Source organism: Lepisma saccharinum, chromosome 16, assembly GCF_977018435.1.
Source record: "Lepisma saccharinum chromosome 16, izLepSacc3.1, whole genome shotgun sequence".
Classification (NCBI taxonomy): domain Eukaryota; kingdom Metazoa; phylum Arthropoda; class Insecta; order Zygentoma; family Lepismatidae; genus Lepisma; species Lepisma saccharinum.
Window position 1 is genome coordinate 1,956,176 of NC_139244.1, and position 21,748 is coordinate 1,977,923.

General features: G+C 37.8%; 1 protein-coding gene across 13 annotated transcripts in view; it reads left to right on the forward strand.

Moving 5' to 3' along the window:
• Msp300 (Muscle-specific protein 300 kDa) overlaps positions 1 to 21,748 on the forward strand; it is a 609,326-nt gene that overhangs the window by 305,597 nt on the left and 281,981 nt on the right. For 12 of the 13 annotated variants that reach the window (XM_083137559.1, XM_083137560.1, XM_083137562.1 and 9 more), the window contains 9 exons: positions 4,432 to 4,609; positions 5,928 to 6,123; positions 7,319 to 7,393; positions 10,815 to 10,967; positions 12,256 to 12,623; positions 15,582 to 15,858; positions 17,019 to 17,183; positions 19,163 to 19,323; positions 20,762 to 20,924. In XM_083137559.1, the coding sequence (XP_082993685.1) occupies positions 4,432 to 4,609; positions 5,928 to 6,123; positions 7,319 to 7,393; positions 10,815 to 10,967; positions 12,256 to 12,623; positions 15,582 to 15,858; positions 17,019 to 17,183; positions 19,163 to 19,323; positions 20,762 to 20,924 (1,736 nt within the window). The remainder of the gene's footprint in view (positions 1 to 4,431; positions 4,610 to 5,927; positions 6,124 to 7,318; positions 7,394 to 10,814; positions 10,968 to 12,255; positions 12,624 to 15,581; positions 15,859 to 17,018; positions 17,184 to 19,162; positions 19,324 to 20,761; positions 20,925 to 21,748) is intronic. The other variant, XM_083137555.1, reaches the window with a different exon arrangement.

The window sequence follows — 21,748 nt, forward strand, 5'->3', positions numbered from 1 at the left end:
GGAAAGAGGAGTTTACAGGATTCTTGCTGGGAAACCTGATGGTAAGAGACCTGTAGGAAGGCCAAGACGAAGATGGAGGGACAACGTTGAGATGGACCTAAGGGAAATCTGTAGGGATGGAAAAGAGTATATAGATCTTGCTCAAGATAGGGAAAGATGGAAGGCCTGTGTTGCTGCAGCCATGAACCTTCGGGTTTAAGAAGGCTAGAGAGTTAGTTAGTTAGTTAGTTAGAATATGAAAAATGCACAATATTCAATAATAGTGACTACAGTACATACCTCTGCCATAAAAAAGTTGGAGTCGGCGATTCTTCATGTTGTTGAACCTGTGAAGCAGTCTCGACATATCTATGTTCGATGCTCGTATCTTCTCAAAAGCCAGAAAAACAAGATTTGCCAGGCGCTTGATGCACATTGACAGTCTCTGAGGGCTATTGATGCGGGTTAACACAGAGAAAGTGGATTCACACAATGCTGTACTGCATGCAAAAGTTCTTATGCCAGCAAGTAGAGCATAAGTGTCTTCGTAGGCCATTCTAGTTTTGTACAGTTCTTTAAAAGTATCAGAGGAATCCAGTTTCTTGAGATATGCATTGGCAACAGTTAGTTCCTCTTTTGACGGAATGGTGATTCCAAAGGCTGATAAATATTCAATGTTGCTAAATTGAAGGGACTCAGCCGATGATATAGCCTCCAATAAGTCGTCGTTATTGGTAAAACGTCTATTTATTTCTGTTAGCACAAGATCTAAACATTCGTAGAATATTTGTGTGAGAGATGTGAGCTTTTCCTCTCCTAGGACGTCAGTGATAACGAAGTCTTGCAACTGTGTATTTCGTTTTCTCTTTCTTGTGGGGTGCTCAACAATCTCGTCATGAATTCCATCCTCTTCTAGCAGTACATTACTTTCTTGCAGAATGCCTTCGTACACATCTTCCTGACGCATGCTCCTTAATGTTTCTATGGCAGCTTCAATCATCTTTCTACCAGCATCCAAATGAACATTACGTGCTTGAAGCATTTTATCAATTGGGCTTAATATTTCAAGGATCTTTTTCATGAACACTAAGCAAAACCGAAACTGAGGTTTGCTAATGACTACAAGCAAACCAACACTTGCTGCTACGTCATCCCCGTTAAAATTTCCATTTTTCACCAACTGCAAAACATGAATTATATCTCTGTAGTTTTCAAATATTGTTCTCGTCATTTTTAAATGTCCTGACCAACGTTGTTCTAAAAGACTTCTCCCCTCGTATAAAATGGCAACTTTTCCGTTTTTTAGAAAATTGTGCAACATGGAACTCTGTTCGAAAAAGTGTTTAATTGGAGAAATTTCATCCACACATTTAACAATTACCAGATGTAGCCGATGGTTAAAACAATGAACGTAAGGAATTAGACGCCCAAGCCGTTGCTGGATTAAAGCTTGCACACCCCCTTTCTTCCCACTTATAACTGAAGCCCCGTCAAAACACTGGCTGAGCAATTTCGCACTATCCAAACCATATTTCTGAAAAATATTTAGTGTTAGATCTGCAAAAGACTCTGCATCAAAAGCTGACAGTGTTTCTATGCACAGAATTGATTCCACGACTGTCCCATTCTTTACATAGCGGATTCCTATGGCTACGTTTTCTCTGTTGTTTTTATCTCGCGTACCATCTTCAAGCAAAGTATACAAAGGAACATCTGCACTATTAATGTCACTAACAATGTTTTCACGTACGATGTCAGCCATTATTTCAATAATGTCATTTTGAATTTCAGGGGACAAGTAAGATGCGTTTTTAGGCACCTGCTTAAAACAGTCTGCCAGTTTCTCATCTTTTCGAAGCGTGAACTCGAAAAGATTTCGAAACAGGCTTTGTTCCTCATGTTCTTCTAGGGAGAGAGAGAGAGAGAGAGACCGCTGCCCCCACTAAGTGGTACGTTCCCCTAAGAGGCAATTCGTTTATTGCAAGGAACTGAATAACTTCAGCAATGCTCTTGACATAATATTGATTCTTTTCAAGAACATTCAGATTGACTAGTGTAGAGATAGATTTTCCTACCAACGAACGGTTTTGCTTTTCTGCCCACCTTGACATTGCTTCTATGTGTGTAAGTGTCGCATCATGTTTCACTAGCCCTGCTTTGGTTTTATCGAGAGCTGCCCTTTAGATGTAAAGGCCACTTCTTTGCATCCGAAAGGCCGATATTGTCTACAAGCATAGCAGAATGCTGCATCTAAAAATTGTGAATACTCTAACCATTTGAACCTTTTAAACCAGTCACTTTGAAAACACCGTCCATTAGCATTTCGGGGGTAATGTTTGAGTTTTAGCTGTTTAATTTCCTCACCTGGTTTGGAAATGTCCTTTACTTCTGTAGGCAAGAAATCCTCTTCTTGATTGGAGGCAGCCGTAGATGGGGAAAGAGTAGGTACGGTGGTCGCCGTGGTCAAAGATTCAGATGTTTTTTTACGAATTATAAATTTATCCATGGTGCTGGGGAATCGTTAAAATATCACAATACTACACACCAAGGACGAAACATGGTTATATTATTCGTCACTAAAACCACTCACTATCACACGAATCAGTTTTACGAAGATACGAAACACAATAACACCCGCGCAAACGCGAAACCTTCTTTACACGAATGAAGAACTCAACAAAGTGTCTTTGTCAATGTTTTTCCCCGACAGGGCATGGGCAAGCCCTTATATTCCACCCCCGACCGGGCAATAAAACTTCCCTTCGCAAAACTTGGGAGCCTATGACCTTTGATGCAGATGGAAAGGACCTGCTACAAGGGAAAGCCGAAAGAGGGGGAGCGAAGGTGCATAGATCCCCTGTGGAAGAAATTTGGAGAACCTTCTAAATACTTCCCGTTACTTAAACTTCGGTTTATAAACAAGATGAACAAATGTGATAGCTGCTCTTCATGTTCTGTGAATTTATCCTTCTATCAAGTTATGAGCAAATAATATCCACACTCTACATTTTCACTTGTCACGGCAAACAAATTATGCAATAGTTTTACCTAATACCAGGGGGCTGAGGACAACGCCGGGGGGGGCTGACGACAATGCCAGGGGGGGCTGAGCCCCCCCTGGCCCCTGCCTAGCTACGGGCCTGTCTCTATCTCTCCCTCTTGCTCTCTCTGTTGCTCTTGCTCTCTCTCTTTCTTTCTCTCTCTCTCTCTCTCTCTCTCTCTCTCTCTCTCTCTCTCTCTCTATCTCTCCCTCTTGCTCTCTCTGTTGCTCTTGCTCTCTCTCTTTCTTTCTCTCTCTCTCGCTCTCTCTTTCTCTCTCTTGCTCTCTCTGTTGGTTGCTCTCTCTCTTGCTCTCTCTCTTGCTCTCTCTGTTGCTCTTGCTCTCTCTCTCTCTCTCTCTCTCTCTCTCTCTCTCTCTCTTTTGCTCTCTCTCTCTTTTGCTCTCTCTCTCTCTCTCTTGCTCTTGCGCTCTCTCTCTCTCTCTCTCTCTTGCGCTCTCTGTTGCTCTTGCTCTCTCTCTCTCTCTCTCTCTCTCTCTTTTTTGCTGTTCTTCATGATCCCAATAGGTTAGCTAAAGTTCCCTGTGCACTTTGCACTATGCCATGAAGTATATACGTAAGGGGATGTGGGTAGGGCCCCACACATTCTTTGATCTTGGCTATATTAGAGATGATGTGATCAGCACCATGTTCAGGCAGCCTTTGCCCCCCAGTTACCCTCCCCCGTACCCATCTATTTCAGGCTGGGTAAGCCCCAGAGCCACTTTATGTGGTTACAAGCCAGAAAAATTCCAACCTTAGATCATCCACCCCCAGGAATCGAACCTGGAGCTCCTTCAGAGAGGTGCCCTACCTACTCTACCGCCACAGCTGCCCATGATTCCAATAGAACATAGTATAAAATTTTGCAAGATTTTACCTTTTTTTTTAAAGCTTTTTCATCTTTGTTCCATAAAAGACATAACATTGATGTTCCACTGTATTTATAACCATCTTACCAATTATTTCATAATGTAAAATAATTAATGTGTTTATCAATATATAGTTAATAATAATAATGTATGAGAGCATTTCTTGTGTCAAGAATATGACTATCAGAGAGATGCAAAAGTGCAAAGTCAAATTTGATTCTGCATAAAATATTTGCTAGCAAACTGAAAAGTTTCATGTTCAAATTTTGCATTATGTTACTATGTTCTTCAATCTTCTTGATTAAATCGCAGTGAAAACTTTTGGTGGTTGTATCTTAAAAGCTGCAAACACAGAACAGCAGGAGACAAAATTAGGGAAACTGAAAGCATCCGTTTGAAATCAATTCCTAATAGCCGTCAATACTGTACTGGATTTACAGAAATATTACATGTTGCAGTAGTTTGTTAAGACGTGTACGGAGGAGATGAAAACGTTTATACCCTTCAACTGTAGATTAAATTGTTTGTTCTCTTCCTTACAGATTACAGTGGGAACAAACCTGCGCTTCAGTCTCGGTTGGAGAAGATGTTGGAGATTCAGGACAGCCTTTCAGAAGGATCGGTCACTCTGCGATCTCTTGCAGACCACGTGGCCACGAAGGGAAACAGCCTGCCACCTCGTGTGAAGGAAGCCATGGAAAGGGATCTGGCTAACCTTAGGTAATTAACCATTGCTTTAATTCTGTTATTATCACTAGATATATTCCATATTTATTACTTTGGCACACCTTTATATTATTTTTCGCCCCACTCGAGACTTCAAAGGGTCTACCCAACTAGTTTTCCAACTGGATCTGCAACTAGATTCAAACTAGATTTCCAACTATGACGGGTTACTGTCTGTCCTGGTGACAACTGAATGTTATGTTAGGGATAGTGCAGTTACAACTATCGACTTTCTGAACACTGCGAGTACGTGTTAGTGACTAGTACTAGGTCATACTTTGCAGCTGAGGTGAGGAAAGGAATAACACTCTAAGGCAAAATGGACAAGCAACAATTGGGTGTCAGAGGATAGAAACCTATGTTAAGTCTGGGTACTCTGCAGTGGAATCAATTCCTGGTAACCTTGCACTCCCACCTGCAACGCTCACACTCCATCCTGGCATTACATAGGCACTTAGTATGGAGTAATAATTCAGATTTAGTCTAGTTTCCCTTACAGCCAATAACTTTACATGGACATCCAGAAGGGAAGGGGAAAATGAAAGTCAACCAAAAATTACATATTTCACACACATGATTTCATTTCAGTCACAGTAATATCTCTTAATTATTTCAAGGGCATTGCAGGAACATGATAACGTCCATGTTTTTTGAGGGGAGAATATTATTAAGGGAAAAATGTCCCTCATTTGGCCCCCGTGGAAAAAAAATACCTTGCTTTCCCCTTGCTGGAAATAATTCTGCCGGCATCCAAGTATGCATTGTGGTACATACTGTATCTTCCAATGTGCCATGGGTTAAGTGTGTGACATTTGGTCTTGCCACTAAGTTCCCTAGTTTGAATCCCAGCCTGGGTGTTTTTTGTGGCTATCCCTTCATCCTTATCATCACTCATCGTGATTAGCAAGAGTATAAGAAAAGTAACACTAGAAGAAATTGCTAGTACAGTACACACCACTCTGCATAAAAATTCACAACAATATTTATTAATCAGCATTATCCCTCTTCTTATTTCAAGCAGACCAATCGTATTTTGTGATTGGTTGATTTGGTTTATTTTACTTCGCTTTTCTGCTACTTTTGGTTAATTGCAAAGATGAAGATGAGTGTTGATTTGATGAAATTAACAAAGGGACTCGCAAAGAACAACCATGCCCATGTTGGGATTCAAACCTGAGACCCCTGCCTACATGGCATGTTGTGCTAACTACTCTGCCAATGAGGTCGGCTCCTATTTTTTAGATCTGAGTATATAATTAATGAACAAATCCTTTGCGTAGCAGTGTTATAGATTTTTGTCCCTTGCCAACAGGTTTGACTATGAAAAGTTTGTGACAACCTTAAGTGATGTGAAGCATGGCCTTGAGGAAAGGCTGCAACAGTGGTCAGAGTACGAAGGCTCCTTCGACCGATTCTTGATGTGGTTGGCTGACTCAGAGAACACCTTGAAGAACTACAGCCCTAGATCCACCCTGGAAGGCAAAGAAGAACAGCTGGAGAAATATCAGGTAAAGCAGATGATCACTTTCTCTCCACTGCATGACATAGTATTTTGGTTCTGAAGACCTGGTTGTTAATATTGGATGCTTCCAAGTAACCTAACCTCACCTGACGTGACATAATCTCGTGTAACCTGACCTAACCTAACCTAACCTAACCTAACCTACCCCTATGAGTATTTCAGCTGATTATTAGGTAAGAGTAGTGTATGTTGGATGTATCCCACAATCCAATGATAAGTGCATATCTTTAACATCCCACTTCAATGATTGTTTTATATTAATAATAATTATATGTCACAAAATGTAATCTGCTCCTCCTATGTACTAAGTTAAATTTAATAATCTGTGGTTCTTTTGGTGTCATTAATTACCTTGAAACTTCAAATAAATGAAGTGTAAGCATGCATTGAAAATGTGTACTTGAAACAAATAAAAACATAAATTATGCTGAATCAAGTGTTTTTATTTTCTCTTTGTGGCAACAAAAGAGTGCATAGTGCTTTTTAAGCACAGTCTATGTTTAAAATGAGTTTCTACAGTCAATGTGCACAGTTAAGAAGAACATTTATAATTGTAATACAGGATGTTCATGAAGTATTTTGAAGTTTTCAGTGACTAAGATAATTTATGTAGCTCCAACATGCATAATTGGCCTCTTTGGTGTCATGTATTTCTTATTAATTATAATATATAAGTGCATTTTTTTTTTCAGAAAGTCCAATTTTAAAAATAATTGATACTTACCTTTTAAATTATAAAAATATTATTTTTCCTTGATTTATAGAAACAGCATATTTGGACAATAAAATTATATTATTTTACTGTAGTAAATTATAGCATTAATGATAATGCAGGGGAAGAAATGATAAAGCTACTCTGAGTTTAAAGCTTGCATCACAATTGAAAATAACTGAGAATAGCATTTGTTTCTTTTTGCTGAGAAAACATCTATGTTTGCACTTCGAGAAATATTAAATGCAACATTTTAAAGCTTTATAGCTCGTCTATCTCTTGGTTGACAGTTTGAAGAAAAAACAATGAAACTGAAAGAAATATAATATTGAAGAATGCTTCGTGCACATCCTGTATTAACAAGAAAGCATGATAAATGTTTGTTTACTAACTTATTCTTGCACAAAGCATGAAATAATAGGTTGTTTTTGTTTGTGGATAATTGACTAATACAATGTTTATCCCCCAGGATCTGATTAAAATTATTGACTGCAGGAACAGAGACATGAAGGAAATAAGCACCTTAGCTGAGCACCTTGAGCAAGTAAGAGAACTGCCCTCTTGTCAGAGGGTTTCTTCACATCCTGTCTGCCAGCTCTTCATTCTGACGTGCTTCTATTTCTTCATTCTCTTTGGTCGCAGCTGCTTTTTACATTAATTTTCTCTTTTTGTTCAGATTGTTCAAATGTACTTTGTTACTCGTGGAGTAAATAATAGGCATTGTATTGGACATTACCTGTCCAGCAGCTTATCAGTTCATCAGGTATAGATCTTGGTGGAGTGAGAGGGGCCATGGATAATGATTAGAATGAAGGTGGAAAGGGGGACATTTTAGAGAGGGTAGAAAAAGAGAAAAGGTTTAGAGAGAGAGACCGAGAGGATAGAAAATATGAGGGTTATTTTATAAGTAAGGCCCATTTTGCAATAAAAACGAAGTAAGTAAATTTTTTTTTTAAAAAAAACATTTATTTTCTGAATTTACATACACTTCTCTATTTTTCTACATAATTTCCTTGCCGTTTTAAACATTCATGGTAACGAACTACGAGTTTTTGTATATCCTCCTCATAGAACTCTGCCGCCTGTGATGATAGCGAGTTACTCACGATCGTTTTCACTTCTTCATCAGTGTTTAAAATCTTGCCGCCCAGGAAGGTCTTCAGATGGCAGAAGAGATGGTAGTCGCTAGGCGTAAGGTCTGGACTGTATGGCAGATGATCGAATAACTCCCAGCCAAAAGATTCGATCAGATCTTGAGTTTGAGCCACAGCATGTGGCCTTACATTGTCATGAATCAGTACGACACTGGCTGACAGCATTCCACGCCGTTTTGTTCTGGATTTCTCGATGACGTTTTCTTAGGATCTCACAGTAGGAAGCTGAGTTAATTGATTTTGATTTTCTTAAACATTTTAACGAAGCTTACAGACTGATGTTGTGAATGCAAATGGCGTCGGATGCAGGTCAAAGAATGCCTTCACATGCACTCATTCCCACACGCATGCGGAATTTCAAATGGTATTCACAAACAGACGTTGCGCCAAGCGACTCTCTTCTGCCTCTGAAGACCTTCCTGAGTGGCAAGCATTTAGATACTGATGAAGAAGTGAAAACGACCGTGAGTAACTGGCTATCATCACAGGTGGCAGAGTTCTATGAGGGGGGGTATCCAAAAACTCGTAGTTTGTTATGATAAATGTTTAAACCGACAAGGAAATTATGTAGAAAAATAGAAAAGTGTATGTAAATTCAGAAAATAAATGATTTTTGAAAAACATTTACTTAATTCGTTTTTATTGCAAGATGGACCTTACTTAAAGAAATAATCCACTTAGACAGGAGAGAGAATGGATAAAGATAGAGAGAGGAGAGAGAGAATACAAAAAATAGAAGAGGAATAGAGAAAGGGAGGAGAGAGAATAGAGAGAGAGAGGAGAGTAGAGAAAGAGAGAAAAGAGAGAGAGAAGAAAAAATAGGGAAAGATAGAGAGAGTATAGAGAAAGATAGAGAGGAGAAAGAGAACAGAGAGGAAGAGTGAATAAGTAAATAGAATTCAGAGGAAGTACAAAATTTTGGCTAGATAAACATATTAATGATCCTTTGCATTTGCATTCGTATATTACATATTACATAAATGGGATTGTGGTCCTGGGATGGACAAATAAATAAAATAAATTAAATTATGTAAAAAGCTATTCTTGAATCTTTCCTGGCAGTGAATAATGAAGATATTCTCGGGATATCAGCTAGGTCAGATATGCTCCCAGGCTTTCGAGAGTCAGCATCACACTCATCTTCGAATTAAATCTCTACAATGTTTAAAGTTACTTTATTTTAGTTACATGTGGAGTAAACATGAGTTCAAATCTGGTTCTTTTGACATAGCATATAGCTTATGTTTTATTTTTCCATAACTCTGTAGTCTCATCTTTTCTTTCTTTGTTATTCTTGTACATAATTTCTTCCTTTTGCCTAATTTTGAATTTTTTTATCTCTGGACTTTACAATGTATTTTTCTCCAAAATTTCTGAGCTTTTGTACTGTTGCAAACAGATTTACTCTCTCTCGCTCACTTGGCATTTTATGTAGCAGTTTGATCCTTTTTGTAAATTGTAATTGGAAAGTGTATTACTCTCAGCGCATGTCTCCTGTTGCAGTAATGCAAAGTGCTATTTACATGCATATAGTGTTTCAATAACCCCTCTTACATGTGAGCAATACAAACTATCTATAAAGGAATGAGCTTCTATGAGTGCTATTATCTAATTGTCAAGAATTCATTGTTGATAAGCAGAACAACATTCATAACATTCCCATACAACCCATTACATCAGATTGTGAGGGTTTAAAATTACTATTTTTTCAGATCATAGTTTGTTTGTGTAATAGGAAAGTTATACTCAAATTTGAGAAAGTCTTCTGTACCCCCCCCCCTTCCCTCCAATATCACTATTAATCCCATGCAGAGAGGCAGAAGTTTTACAAAAGTAATCTGAAATTTCATGCATTAAATCTCAACTACAGGATGATACAAAAGTCACCATACATAGCATACAAAGCACAACATGTTCAATATGACCCCCATTGTTGTGAATGCACATGTCACTTTACCTCACTTTAATATATAATTTTTCATTAAAATCCTAGCATATCAATCTGATATAGTTTTGCTTTAAAGTATCCACAATTTCACATGATGCAAGTATTTAATCACAACACCACTTCTCCTCACAATGCTGTTAGTAAAATAATTAATTCATTTTGCATAATTTCCAGGATATTTAGACTCTGGGAAAGTGTCTTGCGACAAGAGATTCCCAGACTCCAGAAAGAAATACTGACTGGTGTTGATTAAATTTCAACTGGTACTGAGCATTAGTATCAGATCAGCCCTTATCATTTCTTAAAGCAGATAATATTTTTCGCTTTGGCAGTTGGAAGTCAGTCAATACAGAATTATTCTGTTTTTGTGTTCCATGTTTTAAGGGTCAGTTTATGGATTTCTGTTCAGCTTCAAACTGTAAATGCTTCTGTCAATCATAAAGAACTTGTAATTATTTTTGTGAAGAATTTACAGGCATTCAGAATTAGATTTCTTTGTTTTCTGTTAACATTTTGTTAATGTCAAATTTTGAAACTTATAGATTGCTTTTACTCATTTAATCTAGTTGAATTTAAAATATTATTTTTGACAACTAGTTGCAAATCTCTGAAATTAACAAGCATATGTGCATAGGTATATAAATAGTTAGACTAATTCCTAAAGAGGAATTGCTTGAAATTGGTTAGATATGCCAATTAATGCATGTAAGTTATGTAAATGTTTTAAAATTGCATAGGAATAGCAAATTAATATCTGAAAATGTATACTTATCCTACTCCATACACGAAGTTGTTTTCCGTTCTTGAACACAAGAAAAAAATTACAGGAAATATAATGGCAGTTTTTTTCCCTCTCCCTACAGAGCCTGATAGTGAGCCTGAAGCAAAACGAGGCAGAGTTCGACAAGATGAGTGACGAGTCCTCAGATTTGATGCAAGTCAGCGGTGAGACAAGGATATCAGTCAACGTCCAGCAGATCACCTCCAGATTCCAGTCAATACAAGTCACAGCTAAGGTATGCCAAGAACGCTTTGACCCAGTCACAAAACTTAAAATTATGATCCTATGATAATTCTTCATCTGACTTAAGCCATAAATAATTTCTAGAAGTTTGAGTCAACTAACAACATAAAGTATGTAAAGATATCTCAATGGATGAGTCTTTCTAATGCAGAAAAGCCAGTGTGAATATTTCTCCCAGGTTTAATGTTATGAGCACTGAAAGTTAGGGTTGTGCGACTTTCAAAACACCCTGTAACAATGACAGTTATTTCTGATTTGATGTAGACAAGGCTAATTCCAATGATTGGATGTAAACAAAGTTAACTTCTTAACTAGATAATTTTCTCTTGTCAATTTCTTTAGAGGGAGATAGGTATGCAAGTATAACTAGATAACTAATTAATAGAGGCACATATTTTTGGTAAATAAAAAAGCAAAATTTCCGTACAAAAACAGAGCCGATTTCAGGTTCAAAAGCGGTAAATAAAATAAAATTTCGGTGTTATAGCGGTGAATAATCACATCAAAAGTGCTATATAAAATGACATTTTGGTTTTAAAATTATGAATATAATCCTAAATTTGATTTAAAAACTGCAGTTATTACACAAAATAAACTTATCCCTTCTAATAGCACATTTATGTAGTTACCAGAGTATTAACTTTATTCCTGTGTAAAGGAGTCCATTTTTGCTTCAAATATTTGCAGCAGAATGAATCAAGTTTCCGTGAATTGCATAACTCGCAGGATACTTCAGACTTCAGAAAGTGTCGCGTCGGTATATAAACGGTAAATTTCGTGTTTAAGAGTCAATTTCGCATTTTGCAGTTCATTTCGCATTATTTCGTGACGAAACAGGGTAGAAAAATGCACCTCACACCTTTCAGAGGCATGAAAAATGAACATTACAGCATGTTATTTCATATTTCGTGTTTTCGTCAAAAACGAAATTTGCATGCCTCTACTAATTAACAATTAATTATTTGCTCTATTTATTAACACATTTTAGAAAAAAATTTCACTTTTTACACAGTTAGGCCTTATAGCTACAAATTTCTGTCTGTATTAGATTTTGCAGAAAGCCACTTCATAATCAGGACATTTCTTCTTTCATTGACCTAGCAGACTACAGACCTTCTTGTGGACTGCTTCTTTTATGTGCCTAGTAGTGCATCTGGAAATCTCAAAAACTCACCAAGTCCAGTTAGGAGGTTCATCGAAATCTTGAGTACAGTTTGTTACATTTCTCCTCCTTCATTTTCCTCCCAAGAGAAACGTAACATTTTGTAACCCTCTTGCAGGAGATCCTGAAGAAATGCGAGCAGGCTGTATCTGACCACCAGGCATACTTAGAGAAATACAAGCAGTGCTCCGCCTGGCTGGCTGCTGCCCAGGATAAGTACGAGAGCTGCAAAGGAGGAAGTGCAGTCGGAGCCAGAGGGGACCTTGTTCAGAAGATCAACGGTTTGAAGGAGCTGCTGTCCGAACAGCCTAGTGCCCTCCTGTTGCTGAACAACACCGTGGAGCTGGGAGAGAAGCTGTACCCGTCGACAGCTGTGGAGGGACGTGAGACCATCAGGTTGCAACTCCAGGAGCTGCAACAGGCCCTGGAAGCCTTGTATGACGGAGTGTCCAGCACTGAGCGGGAGCTGCAGACCAAGCTCTCTAGGTGAGCATTGCATACTTGGTCTTTCATTATACAGGGTGTCTGAATTGAAACACCCTAATTTTAAATACTTATATTAAACATAATATACAGGCAACAACAGTGTGGTAGGTGGTAGCTGTGGAAATTTTAAATAGGTAATGAATTTAAGGATTCATTTATTTTGTATTGTTCCAGGTGGTGAAAAGTGAAAATGACAACCAATGCTGAAAAAGTGCAAACTGTGGGGTGGTACATAGAATTAGGATGCATAAAGCTTTAGACGCTTGTGAAGCACATCGTGGACTGTGGATTTTGGGAGAGCAATCTCACGTGACGCCGTATGAACGGATTTCTTGGGACTTTGTGCAAATGCATCTGCAATACGCTGAATGTTTTCCTCTGATGCTCGTGATCGGCCACCACCATGCCTCTTAGCGACAGATCCAGTCTCTAGAAACACTGCTTTCCACGCCTTGATTCTCTTGTCATCAGGAGGGTCTCTGTCATACTCTGCACGAAATCGTCATTGAACTGCAATAATGGATCGCAATTCTGCTTACCACCACACGTTTGCACTTTTTCATTATTGGTTATCATTACCACGTTTCACCCCCTGGAACGATACAAAATAAACGAATCCTTACAATTCATTACCTATTTAAAATTTCCACAGCTAAGCTACCATATTATGTTTAATATAAGCATTTGAAATTAGGGCGTTTCAGTTCGGACACACTGTACTATGAGAAAAATATATAGTTACAGGAGATTCTCTTTTCACTTGTGAATAGCTTTTTATCAGGCCTGAGCCAATGCAGATGCTAATTTGTTTTCATTTTGATATGGTGACATCGATGAAGGGACACTCACAAAGAACACCCATGCCCAGGCCAGGATTAAAACCTGAGACCCCTTTTGTCATGGTCCTGATATATTGATATTCGTTATTGATATCAGTGAATCTATATAATAAACCTAACTTACTCATTGCTTTTTTCATCTGCTTGTAGAGATATATTCTTTGAAAGTCACTTTTAAGTGAAAAAGTATTCCAAGATCTCTGTATTGTACTTTTTCCATAAAAGGAAAGTTGCCTTTAAGATTGATTGAGTTGGTGATTTAAGTCCACTTTATGCACATTAAGGCTAATCAGGACTGGGCCTACAGTTTAAAGTGGGATCCGAACCACTAAGTGCCTCCACCGGGTACCGAACCCAAGACCCCTTGATTACAAAGCAACAATGATACCACTGAGCCATCGGGGAGGCCACCTTGCCTGTAACAGTGCTGACCTCCATTGCAGAGGGTTTATCACAGAATGCTATGGGGTCCAGTTCAAATCCCAGTCTGGGTCTTCTTTGCAAGTGTCCCTTTATCGATTTCATCATATCATCACTCATCCTCATCTTCACAATTAGCCGAAAGTGGCAGAAAAGAAGTAAAATAAACTAAATCAAATTCAAATAACAGTGTTTAAAAAAAAAATTATAGATGTGTGCACATTTCCTGCATGTATACCAATTGGAGAAACTATTCATATCATTTTTGATTATTTTATTTCTCTTATAATTTGAAAGAAATAATACACTAATGCAGTGCTCGAAAAATTTTCTTCAAAGCTAGGCACCAGCTCTGAAAATCAGGCACCAGGAAACCACCTATTAGCAATTGTGGATACTACAGTATGTTTCAAAAGTCGTGCAATCCAAACTTTGAAAATGTATATCATGAAAATCGTAAGAGATATTTACACAGCGTTTTCTGCACTAAACTAATTTTGTAGGCTATCAATGGGTTCATAAATTTATGTTAGCCTTTAACTAAATAAAGCCAATTACATTATTTTAAAAAAACATTGTTAATTTGCTGAAAACATCAGAGAACTGATTTTCAACAAAAATACCAACTCTTAAACAATTTGTGGGATCATATGTTGGCATTTGACAGGTTTTAAAACAGTTGCTTTTGTGAGGTACAGCAGAAGCAGGGCATTTTTATTGGAAAACCTCTTGCACGTGAGTGTAAGAATGAGTAGTAAAATACTGTTCAGCAATGCACACGCACTGCTCCAATGAATATGTCATGCTGAATTAATTTAAAAAAAAAAAACAGGCACAGTAGCAGCGAAAGTGAGCGACGAGAATTCAATGTAACCAGGGGCAGTCTAGGATTCTCTCAAGAGTTCAATTTCGGCACAAAATCTTGATTTACGATATTTCACGTAAATGTATAGCCAATACTTAGACACATGTTGCCTGCGACTGTTGACAGTATTTCGATCTGCTAGTGTTGCCATATACGGAGATACGTCCCAAAAATGGCACTTTTCACTTACCCATAAAATCGCCAATCAAAAATTCATCAAATGTTGCACATGACCAATACGCAAATGACAGACTGACATGGCATCCGTGATCAAATGTCTAATTATGACCCTTCGATAATTTCTGACATATTTTTCTTACTCAGAAGTTCATTTCTGGAAAAATTTGAATGTTGCTTTCTGTCAGTTATTAATTTAGCTATATAATTTTCTGTACGGAGTGAACTGATAATTTTAAGCATTGAAAAATATCTCAATGGATAAGGCTTTATAATGCAGAAAACCCGGTGTAAATATCTCTTACGGTTTTCATGATATACATTTCCAAAGTTTGGGTTGTGCAAGTTTCGAAACACTATGTATAAGATGCTGAGCATCGTGGTATTCAAAACATCGCTAAATTATTTGAGAAAGCAGGAAATGGGGGACAAAGGGTAAGAAATTGTTACAGACTCTATGAAATGTTCACAACGTTGATAAAAAAAAAATAATTTGCTAACTTACGATGTACTGCAATTTGAACTTAGAATCATCAAAATTTCGTACATATTACAGCAAAAGATCACAGTCACCAGGCTGAAATTTTTAGTCGCCATGGCAACCTGGCGACCGGGATTTTTCGAGTCCTGCAGTAATGCCTTTGTCTCTCAAAACAGGTGGACAGGATTCGAAGAGTGCAGTGAGAATTTGAAACAATGGCTGAAAGACACCGAAGCCCAACTGCCAGATGACCTTGAGCTGAAAACAACTCTGGACGAGAAGCGGGCTCAGCTGCAAACGTACCGTATCCTGTTGCACGACATCCTCAACCACCAGCAGGACATCGTGGATTTGAAAGACAGGATTGAGAGCCTGCCTGAGAGAAGCCCTAAGATCGATCAGCTTCTGGCGAGCATTACGCAGCAGCATCAGAACATCTTGAAGAGAGCTCAGGTAAGGGATCTTCAGAATAATAATTGACTATGTAACTGAAGTCTACACACAATAATTCTTTATTTTTATTTTTAGCTTGATTTCAATGATGAGCTGTGTGTAATTATGTTGTATATCATCATAACTTGGGGGGGGGGGGAGCAGAATCAACTTTGGTGCTTAACTTAGGGGAGAAACAAATTTGGAGTTTGACTTAAGGGTGGAGGATAAAATTTGGGACTTAAATTTGGGAGGGAGAATCTAATTTGGGGTTAACTTTGGGGGAATTAAATTTGGGACTTAACTTTGGGGGGTGGAGAATGAAATTTGCTACTTAACTTTGGGGGAATGGAATTTGGGACTTAACTTTGGGGAGGCAGAATCAAAAAGTTGTCCATCTTATAAAAGTAGCATCGAGGATCACTTTGCTAAATAACTAATGTTTCAGAAATCATGAAAATTGTTCTTTATTTCTATGTTCCTCAGGTCCCAGGAGCTTAACAAAATCTTAACTTGTAAATTTAAATAAACATAAAAGTTGTTTTTGGTCATATGCCCCCTTCTCCCCCCTTTCCCCTGTCCAGTTACACCTATATATATATATATTGACCGAAATGAAAAATGGACGAAATCTTACCAAAATTTGTGAATAATATGTGCCTTTCGTATATTAAAGATTTCCACATTATTTTTCTCTTTTATCATTGGATATCAAAATCAGAAATCAAAATCTTTTTTTATTTTTTTTTATTCAGCGTCTCTTTTCTGCAATGTTTGGCTAATTGCAAGTGATGATGGAACACTCACAAAAAACACCTATACCAATGCCAAGATTAAAACCTAGGACCCATGGTGCTGTAGCATGCTGTGCTAACAACACCAATCAAAAACTCCAAATCACCCATATCATTATTTTGATATACTGTGTTCTGTTCATCAGTATGGAAAACATGAAAGGATATCTGCAAACTTTGTGAGTTCAGTTCTTCACTGTAGAATAAATGTGATGATAGAAAAAAATATTTTTAATACTTTAGAGAAAGAGGAACCTCATTGCAAAATTGACATTTTCCATAATATATATATTTCTCTTTCATGTAAAATTCCACCTGCATTTCCTTGCACTGGGTCAGTCCTTCATGTGGCAACACTGCTCTATACTACTTTACATTCTTTTCCAGAATTATGTTGAGCGATATGAAGCCATAGTGAGCGACCACCAGCAGTACAGCAAAGCAGTGATGGACAATCAAGAGTGGCTGGACGCAACACACAACACTGTCATGATGTGGGGAGACACAGAGCTGGAGAGAATTTCGCTCCATGCCAACTTGGAGAGGCTGAAGGTAAACTACTTTCTTTTTATCCCTTCAGGTTCCTTAGGGCCAAGTCTTGGTGTTTGCCTTCTTATTCTCTGTTTTCCCTTTCACTCCCTTCTTCTCAATTTCCTTTTGCATTTCACTGACTTGGTAAAATTATCTACAGTTGAACAATGAACTGTGTGCCAACATGCTGAATCCTTTTACTGATTACAATCAGTTCGTTAACAGTCCCAATCCTGTTGTCTGTAAAAATTAAGCACTACATTTATGAAGGTCATGTGAGGTATACTGCATCCCAGTAAATCATCCTTCTCCATTCTTCAAGGGCAGTAATTCTAGTTGACTTTCTTTTAGGACCAAGTTCTCTCAGCTGTGTGTGTAAAAAGTCATGTCATCATCATCATCATCCTTCGCTGTTTCCTGCCTCTGGCTGGGTCGGCATAGAAGTCAAGCCTCTCCATTTTTTCCTGGTCTTCCACCACTCCTCTCTTTCCACAGTGTTCCAATCTTGTCCTCTTCTCCTAACACTCTCCACTATCTGCTCTTTCCACCGACATCTTGGTCTCCCCTTGGCCTTATTCCCACTCCTTGTGCATTGTAAGCTCTTACTGGTAGTCTTTCTGCATCCATCCTCTTCATGTGTCCGAACCATCTCGTCTGTGCCTGATCTATCCTGTCCTGAAACTTCACCACCCCCACTGTCTGTCGGATCTCCTCATTCCTTATTCTATCCCTTCCAGTCTTTCCCAATACACTCCTTAAAAATTTCATCTCCACTGCCTGCATCTTTCTTTTCTCTCCCACTGTTCTTGTTCAAGTCTGCTCCATACGTAATTATTGGCACATAGTATGTGCTATATATTACCTTCGTGCATATTAATCTTTGAACACTTAGTCCACCACCCATTTGTCCTCTTCTGTTTACCTCGTCATCTATTCTTCCACTTCTCTCAGTTATGCTTCCTAGATATTTGAAGATCTCCACTACCCTGAACTCTTCTGTGGCCATTCTTGTTCTTGGTTCATTTCTGGCTCTGTTTCTTGTTGTTATTAGCACCTCACTCTTTTCTGCACTGAATTTCGTTCCTGCTCTTCTGATTTCCTCATTCCAACTATCAAGCTGTCTGTGTACTTCTTCTTCCCTGTTCCCCCATATTACTAAGTCATCAGTGAACAACAGGGCCTTCATCTCTTCCTCATGTATGAATCTTAATAATATCCTTTTGTATCAATAAACAACCTTATTATACAAAGAGTCCTGGTAACTCGAGGTGAACGGGACTGAGACGACCTCAAATTACAAAAGAACTTGTAGTATACAGTATAACCTAAGAAAAATCTGAAGATGTAAAAGAAAGAACAATATAGATAAAAAAACTACTGTACATGAAAAATGAGATATACAGTATTATTATGAATATTGTACTCCTATTGCTCAGTACAGTAGTAACAATGATGCTAGAAAAATTAGTTTAAACAATATTGAACTTACACTTTCAAGAAATGGTCAAGCGTCCTCTGCTTCAGAAAGTTGCATTGTTTCCCCTCACAAATCCACTTATCTGTGTTGCTTATCAGAAGAAAACTGTTTTGTTTTTTTTACTTGAAAGTAATCTTTCGATATATTTCAGTGCATATTCCAGTTATAAAGTACTAACTGCTTTTTTTAAAATGTAGTTTCTATTAGAAAATGTTTGGAGCATATAGTACCTCACATTGTCCTGTATAGTCCTCTTAAAGAACATGCACCTATTCCAGATTTTAGTTGTGAAGCCTACATGGTGTAACATCTCACATAGAATCTTATTTCTGGAATATTTTTGTTGGATTGTTGGCATTGGATCGCTGCAATCTAAGTGCCAAATAGTGTTTGCCAGGATAACTTGTGCATAGCGGTGATCGTTGTACAATCCCATCTGCCTTGAAGAACCACACTGACCTCAGAAATTGCAATACAAGTATAAAATTCATCCTCTGATGCGTTATTCACTTGTTTCCCACAGAACCTGCAGCTGAGCTTGCCAGAAGAGGAGCACAGGATCGACCAGATCCGCAGCCTTGGAGAGAAGGTGATCCCGGGAACTGTGGAATCAGGACAAGTGAACATTAGGTCACAGGTCGATTCTTCACAGCAGGAGTGGGAAGGTCTCAGATCAGCTGTCAAGTGAGTATAAGAAACATTTTTTTACCCTACCATTATTTAAAATAATCAGCATTTAAAGGCACAAAATTACTTGGTTCCAACATTATTTTTCCTTTTCATACATTAGGAGTATATCAATATGGTAATTATATCTGCATATAGGATTTGTCAACACAGTTTAACTGATAAGGTCCAAGCTGATGTAATCCAGATAATATAACCCAGTTTTTTTGACTGTAGTGTGTAGTCTCATAGCTTTTATAGTAGAAATAGAAATTATAATAATATTATATGAAGGAAGGGAGTTGGTTTATAAATTGACTATTTCTGAAAAATGTAATGATTATATATTAAATGTGATTATTTATGATTATTGAACAAAATAATCTGTGTATGTTAACCTTTAGTTGAAATTTGTCTGAGATATGGGACGAAAAAAGTAAGTGCCTTGTCGTAATTTGGTGCAGATATGCACCATGCAGCTTTAGACACAATTATCGAGGGTTTGCCACACTTATATTTGTATATTGAGGTGGGGACACTGACAGTCCTTTCTGGAACATATTTTGCAATTTACCAAATTTTTCCCTTCCAACATGCCCATGTCACGTGTTCGAGCCCTGAGTTGACAGAGAAGCAATAAATGCTTGGTATTTATGATGCTGTTTTCGTTCAAGCTTAGATGCTGTGACGCAAAAGTTCTGGTTTTCTTACCAAAATAGCAGGGGAAGAGGGTGCAAACTCCACAATTTTTTTTTTCATTGACATTCGGGGGATTCGGCCCCCGCATGTAACCCCCCACGGTTGGGTCTTCCAAATTTTACAAGGTTGCATGCGCTGATGATCTAGCTGAAAATGCCTCGACGACACTGGGCTTACTTTCGTCAGACCCGCGCGGCGTACTAAAGGTTAAAAGCTAATTGCTATTGCAAGTCTATTCTCAGTTTACAACCCATTATGTCTGCAACTTATGACTCTTCAAGTGCCAATAACTCATTTAAATGTCTGATGAAGAAAGTTTTTTTTCTTTTTTCTACATAAAAGTGAAACACTGCATGTGACTAGAATATATGTAATTCAAGAAATATACTCAAAACAAGTACTTACTTCATATATACAACTGAATATTATTTGTAATTTATATCAAGGCCTCGCTGATAGCATAGTGGTAACGTCGGTGCCTTCTAATCAAGGGGTCTAGGATTCTATACCCCATGGTGGCACATAGTGGTTCGGATCATACTTGAAAATTGTAGGTCCAATCCCGATTAGGCTTTGTGTGCATAAAGCAAACTAAAAAAAACAACTGAAATTTATGTCAGTTAGAAAAGTGATGATCAGTTTTGGAGATAGAGTGAGTTCTTGTTTTGAACATATTTACTGGTACTCATTAATCTTAAATTATGGATTATTTAATTCTTACAATCATTAAAGATATCTTTGGTTTCTCTTTCTTCAGGTCCACAATCGAGGCCCTAGACACAAAACTCCAACAATGGAATGAATATGAGTCCCTGAAAGATCAGTGCATGTCTTGGATTAGGGAAACCGACACCAAGCTTCATGCTGTCGATTTGAAAGCCACACTGAACGAAAAGAAACAGCAACTGGAGATTTTGAAGGTGAGGCTTTCAACAGGGATTTTTATCTTCATTAAGTGCAATTTGTAATGTGGTGTTTCTGCACCCATTTTATTTAATTGAAAGTAAATGCAAATTACAAGAGCTCGAACACTTTTTTCGTTTTTACTTTCCTGGCTGATATCCTGAGAGAATATTTTTACAATTTAAAATAATTATCTAAGTAAATGTATTTTTATGCTTCCAATCTAGGATTCTATACCCCATGGAGGCACATAGTGGTTCGGATCGTACTTGAAAATTGTAGGTCCAATCCCGATTAGGCTTTGTGTGACTCTTAGTGAATCCCAATGATTGCAATGCCAATGCTTGAACATTATAACAATAAAAAGTTATATTTAAAATATTTATAAATATTAATATTAATATATAAATATTCTATTGTGATTATACACTGACCTTCGTCGCAGTGTGGTTAGCACAGAATGCTATGACACCAGACACTCCAGATTTGAATCCCAGCCTGTATGGGTGTTCTGTGTGATTTCTTTCATCAAAGTTATCATGTTGTCACTCATCCTCATCTTTGCAATTAGCCAAAAGTGGCAGAAAAGCAATGTAAAAATAAACCACATCAATCAATCATTGCGATTATATCACAAAAACCTACCAGGATTAAATTCAATGAATTATGTAAGAGATAAACAGAAGGTTTATGTCAAAGTGTCACACAGCATTTTTCGAGACCCCTGGAATCCATTGTATTGGACAGCATCATTGATTAAATTTGAGATAAAACTTTGATATCGATGTCTGTATTGAGCCAGCCCTAGTTCTTATGTTTATGCACTTATTGTGTCTTTGAA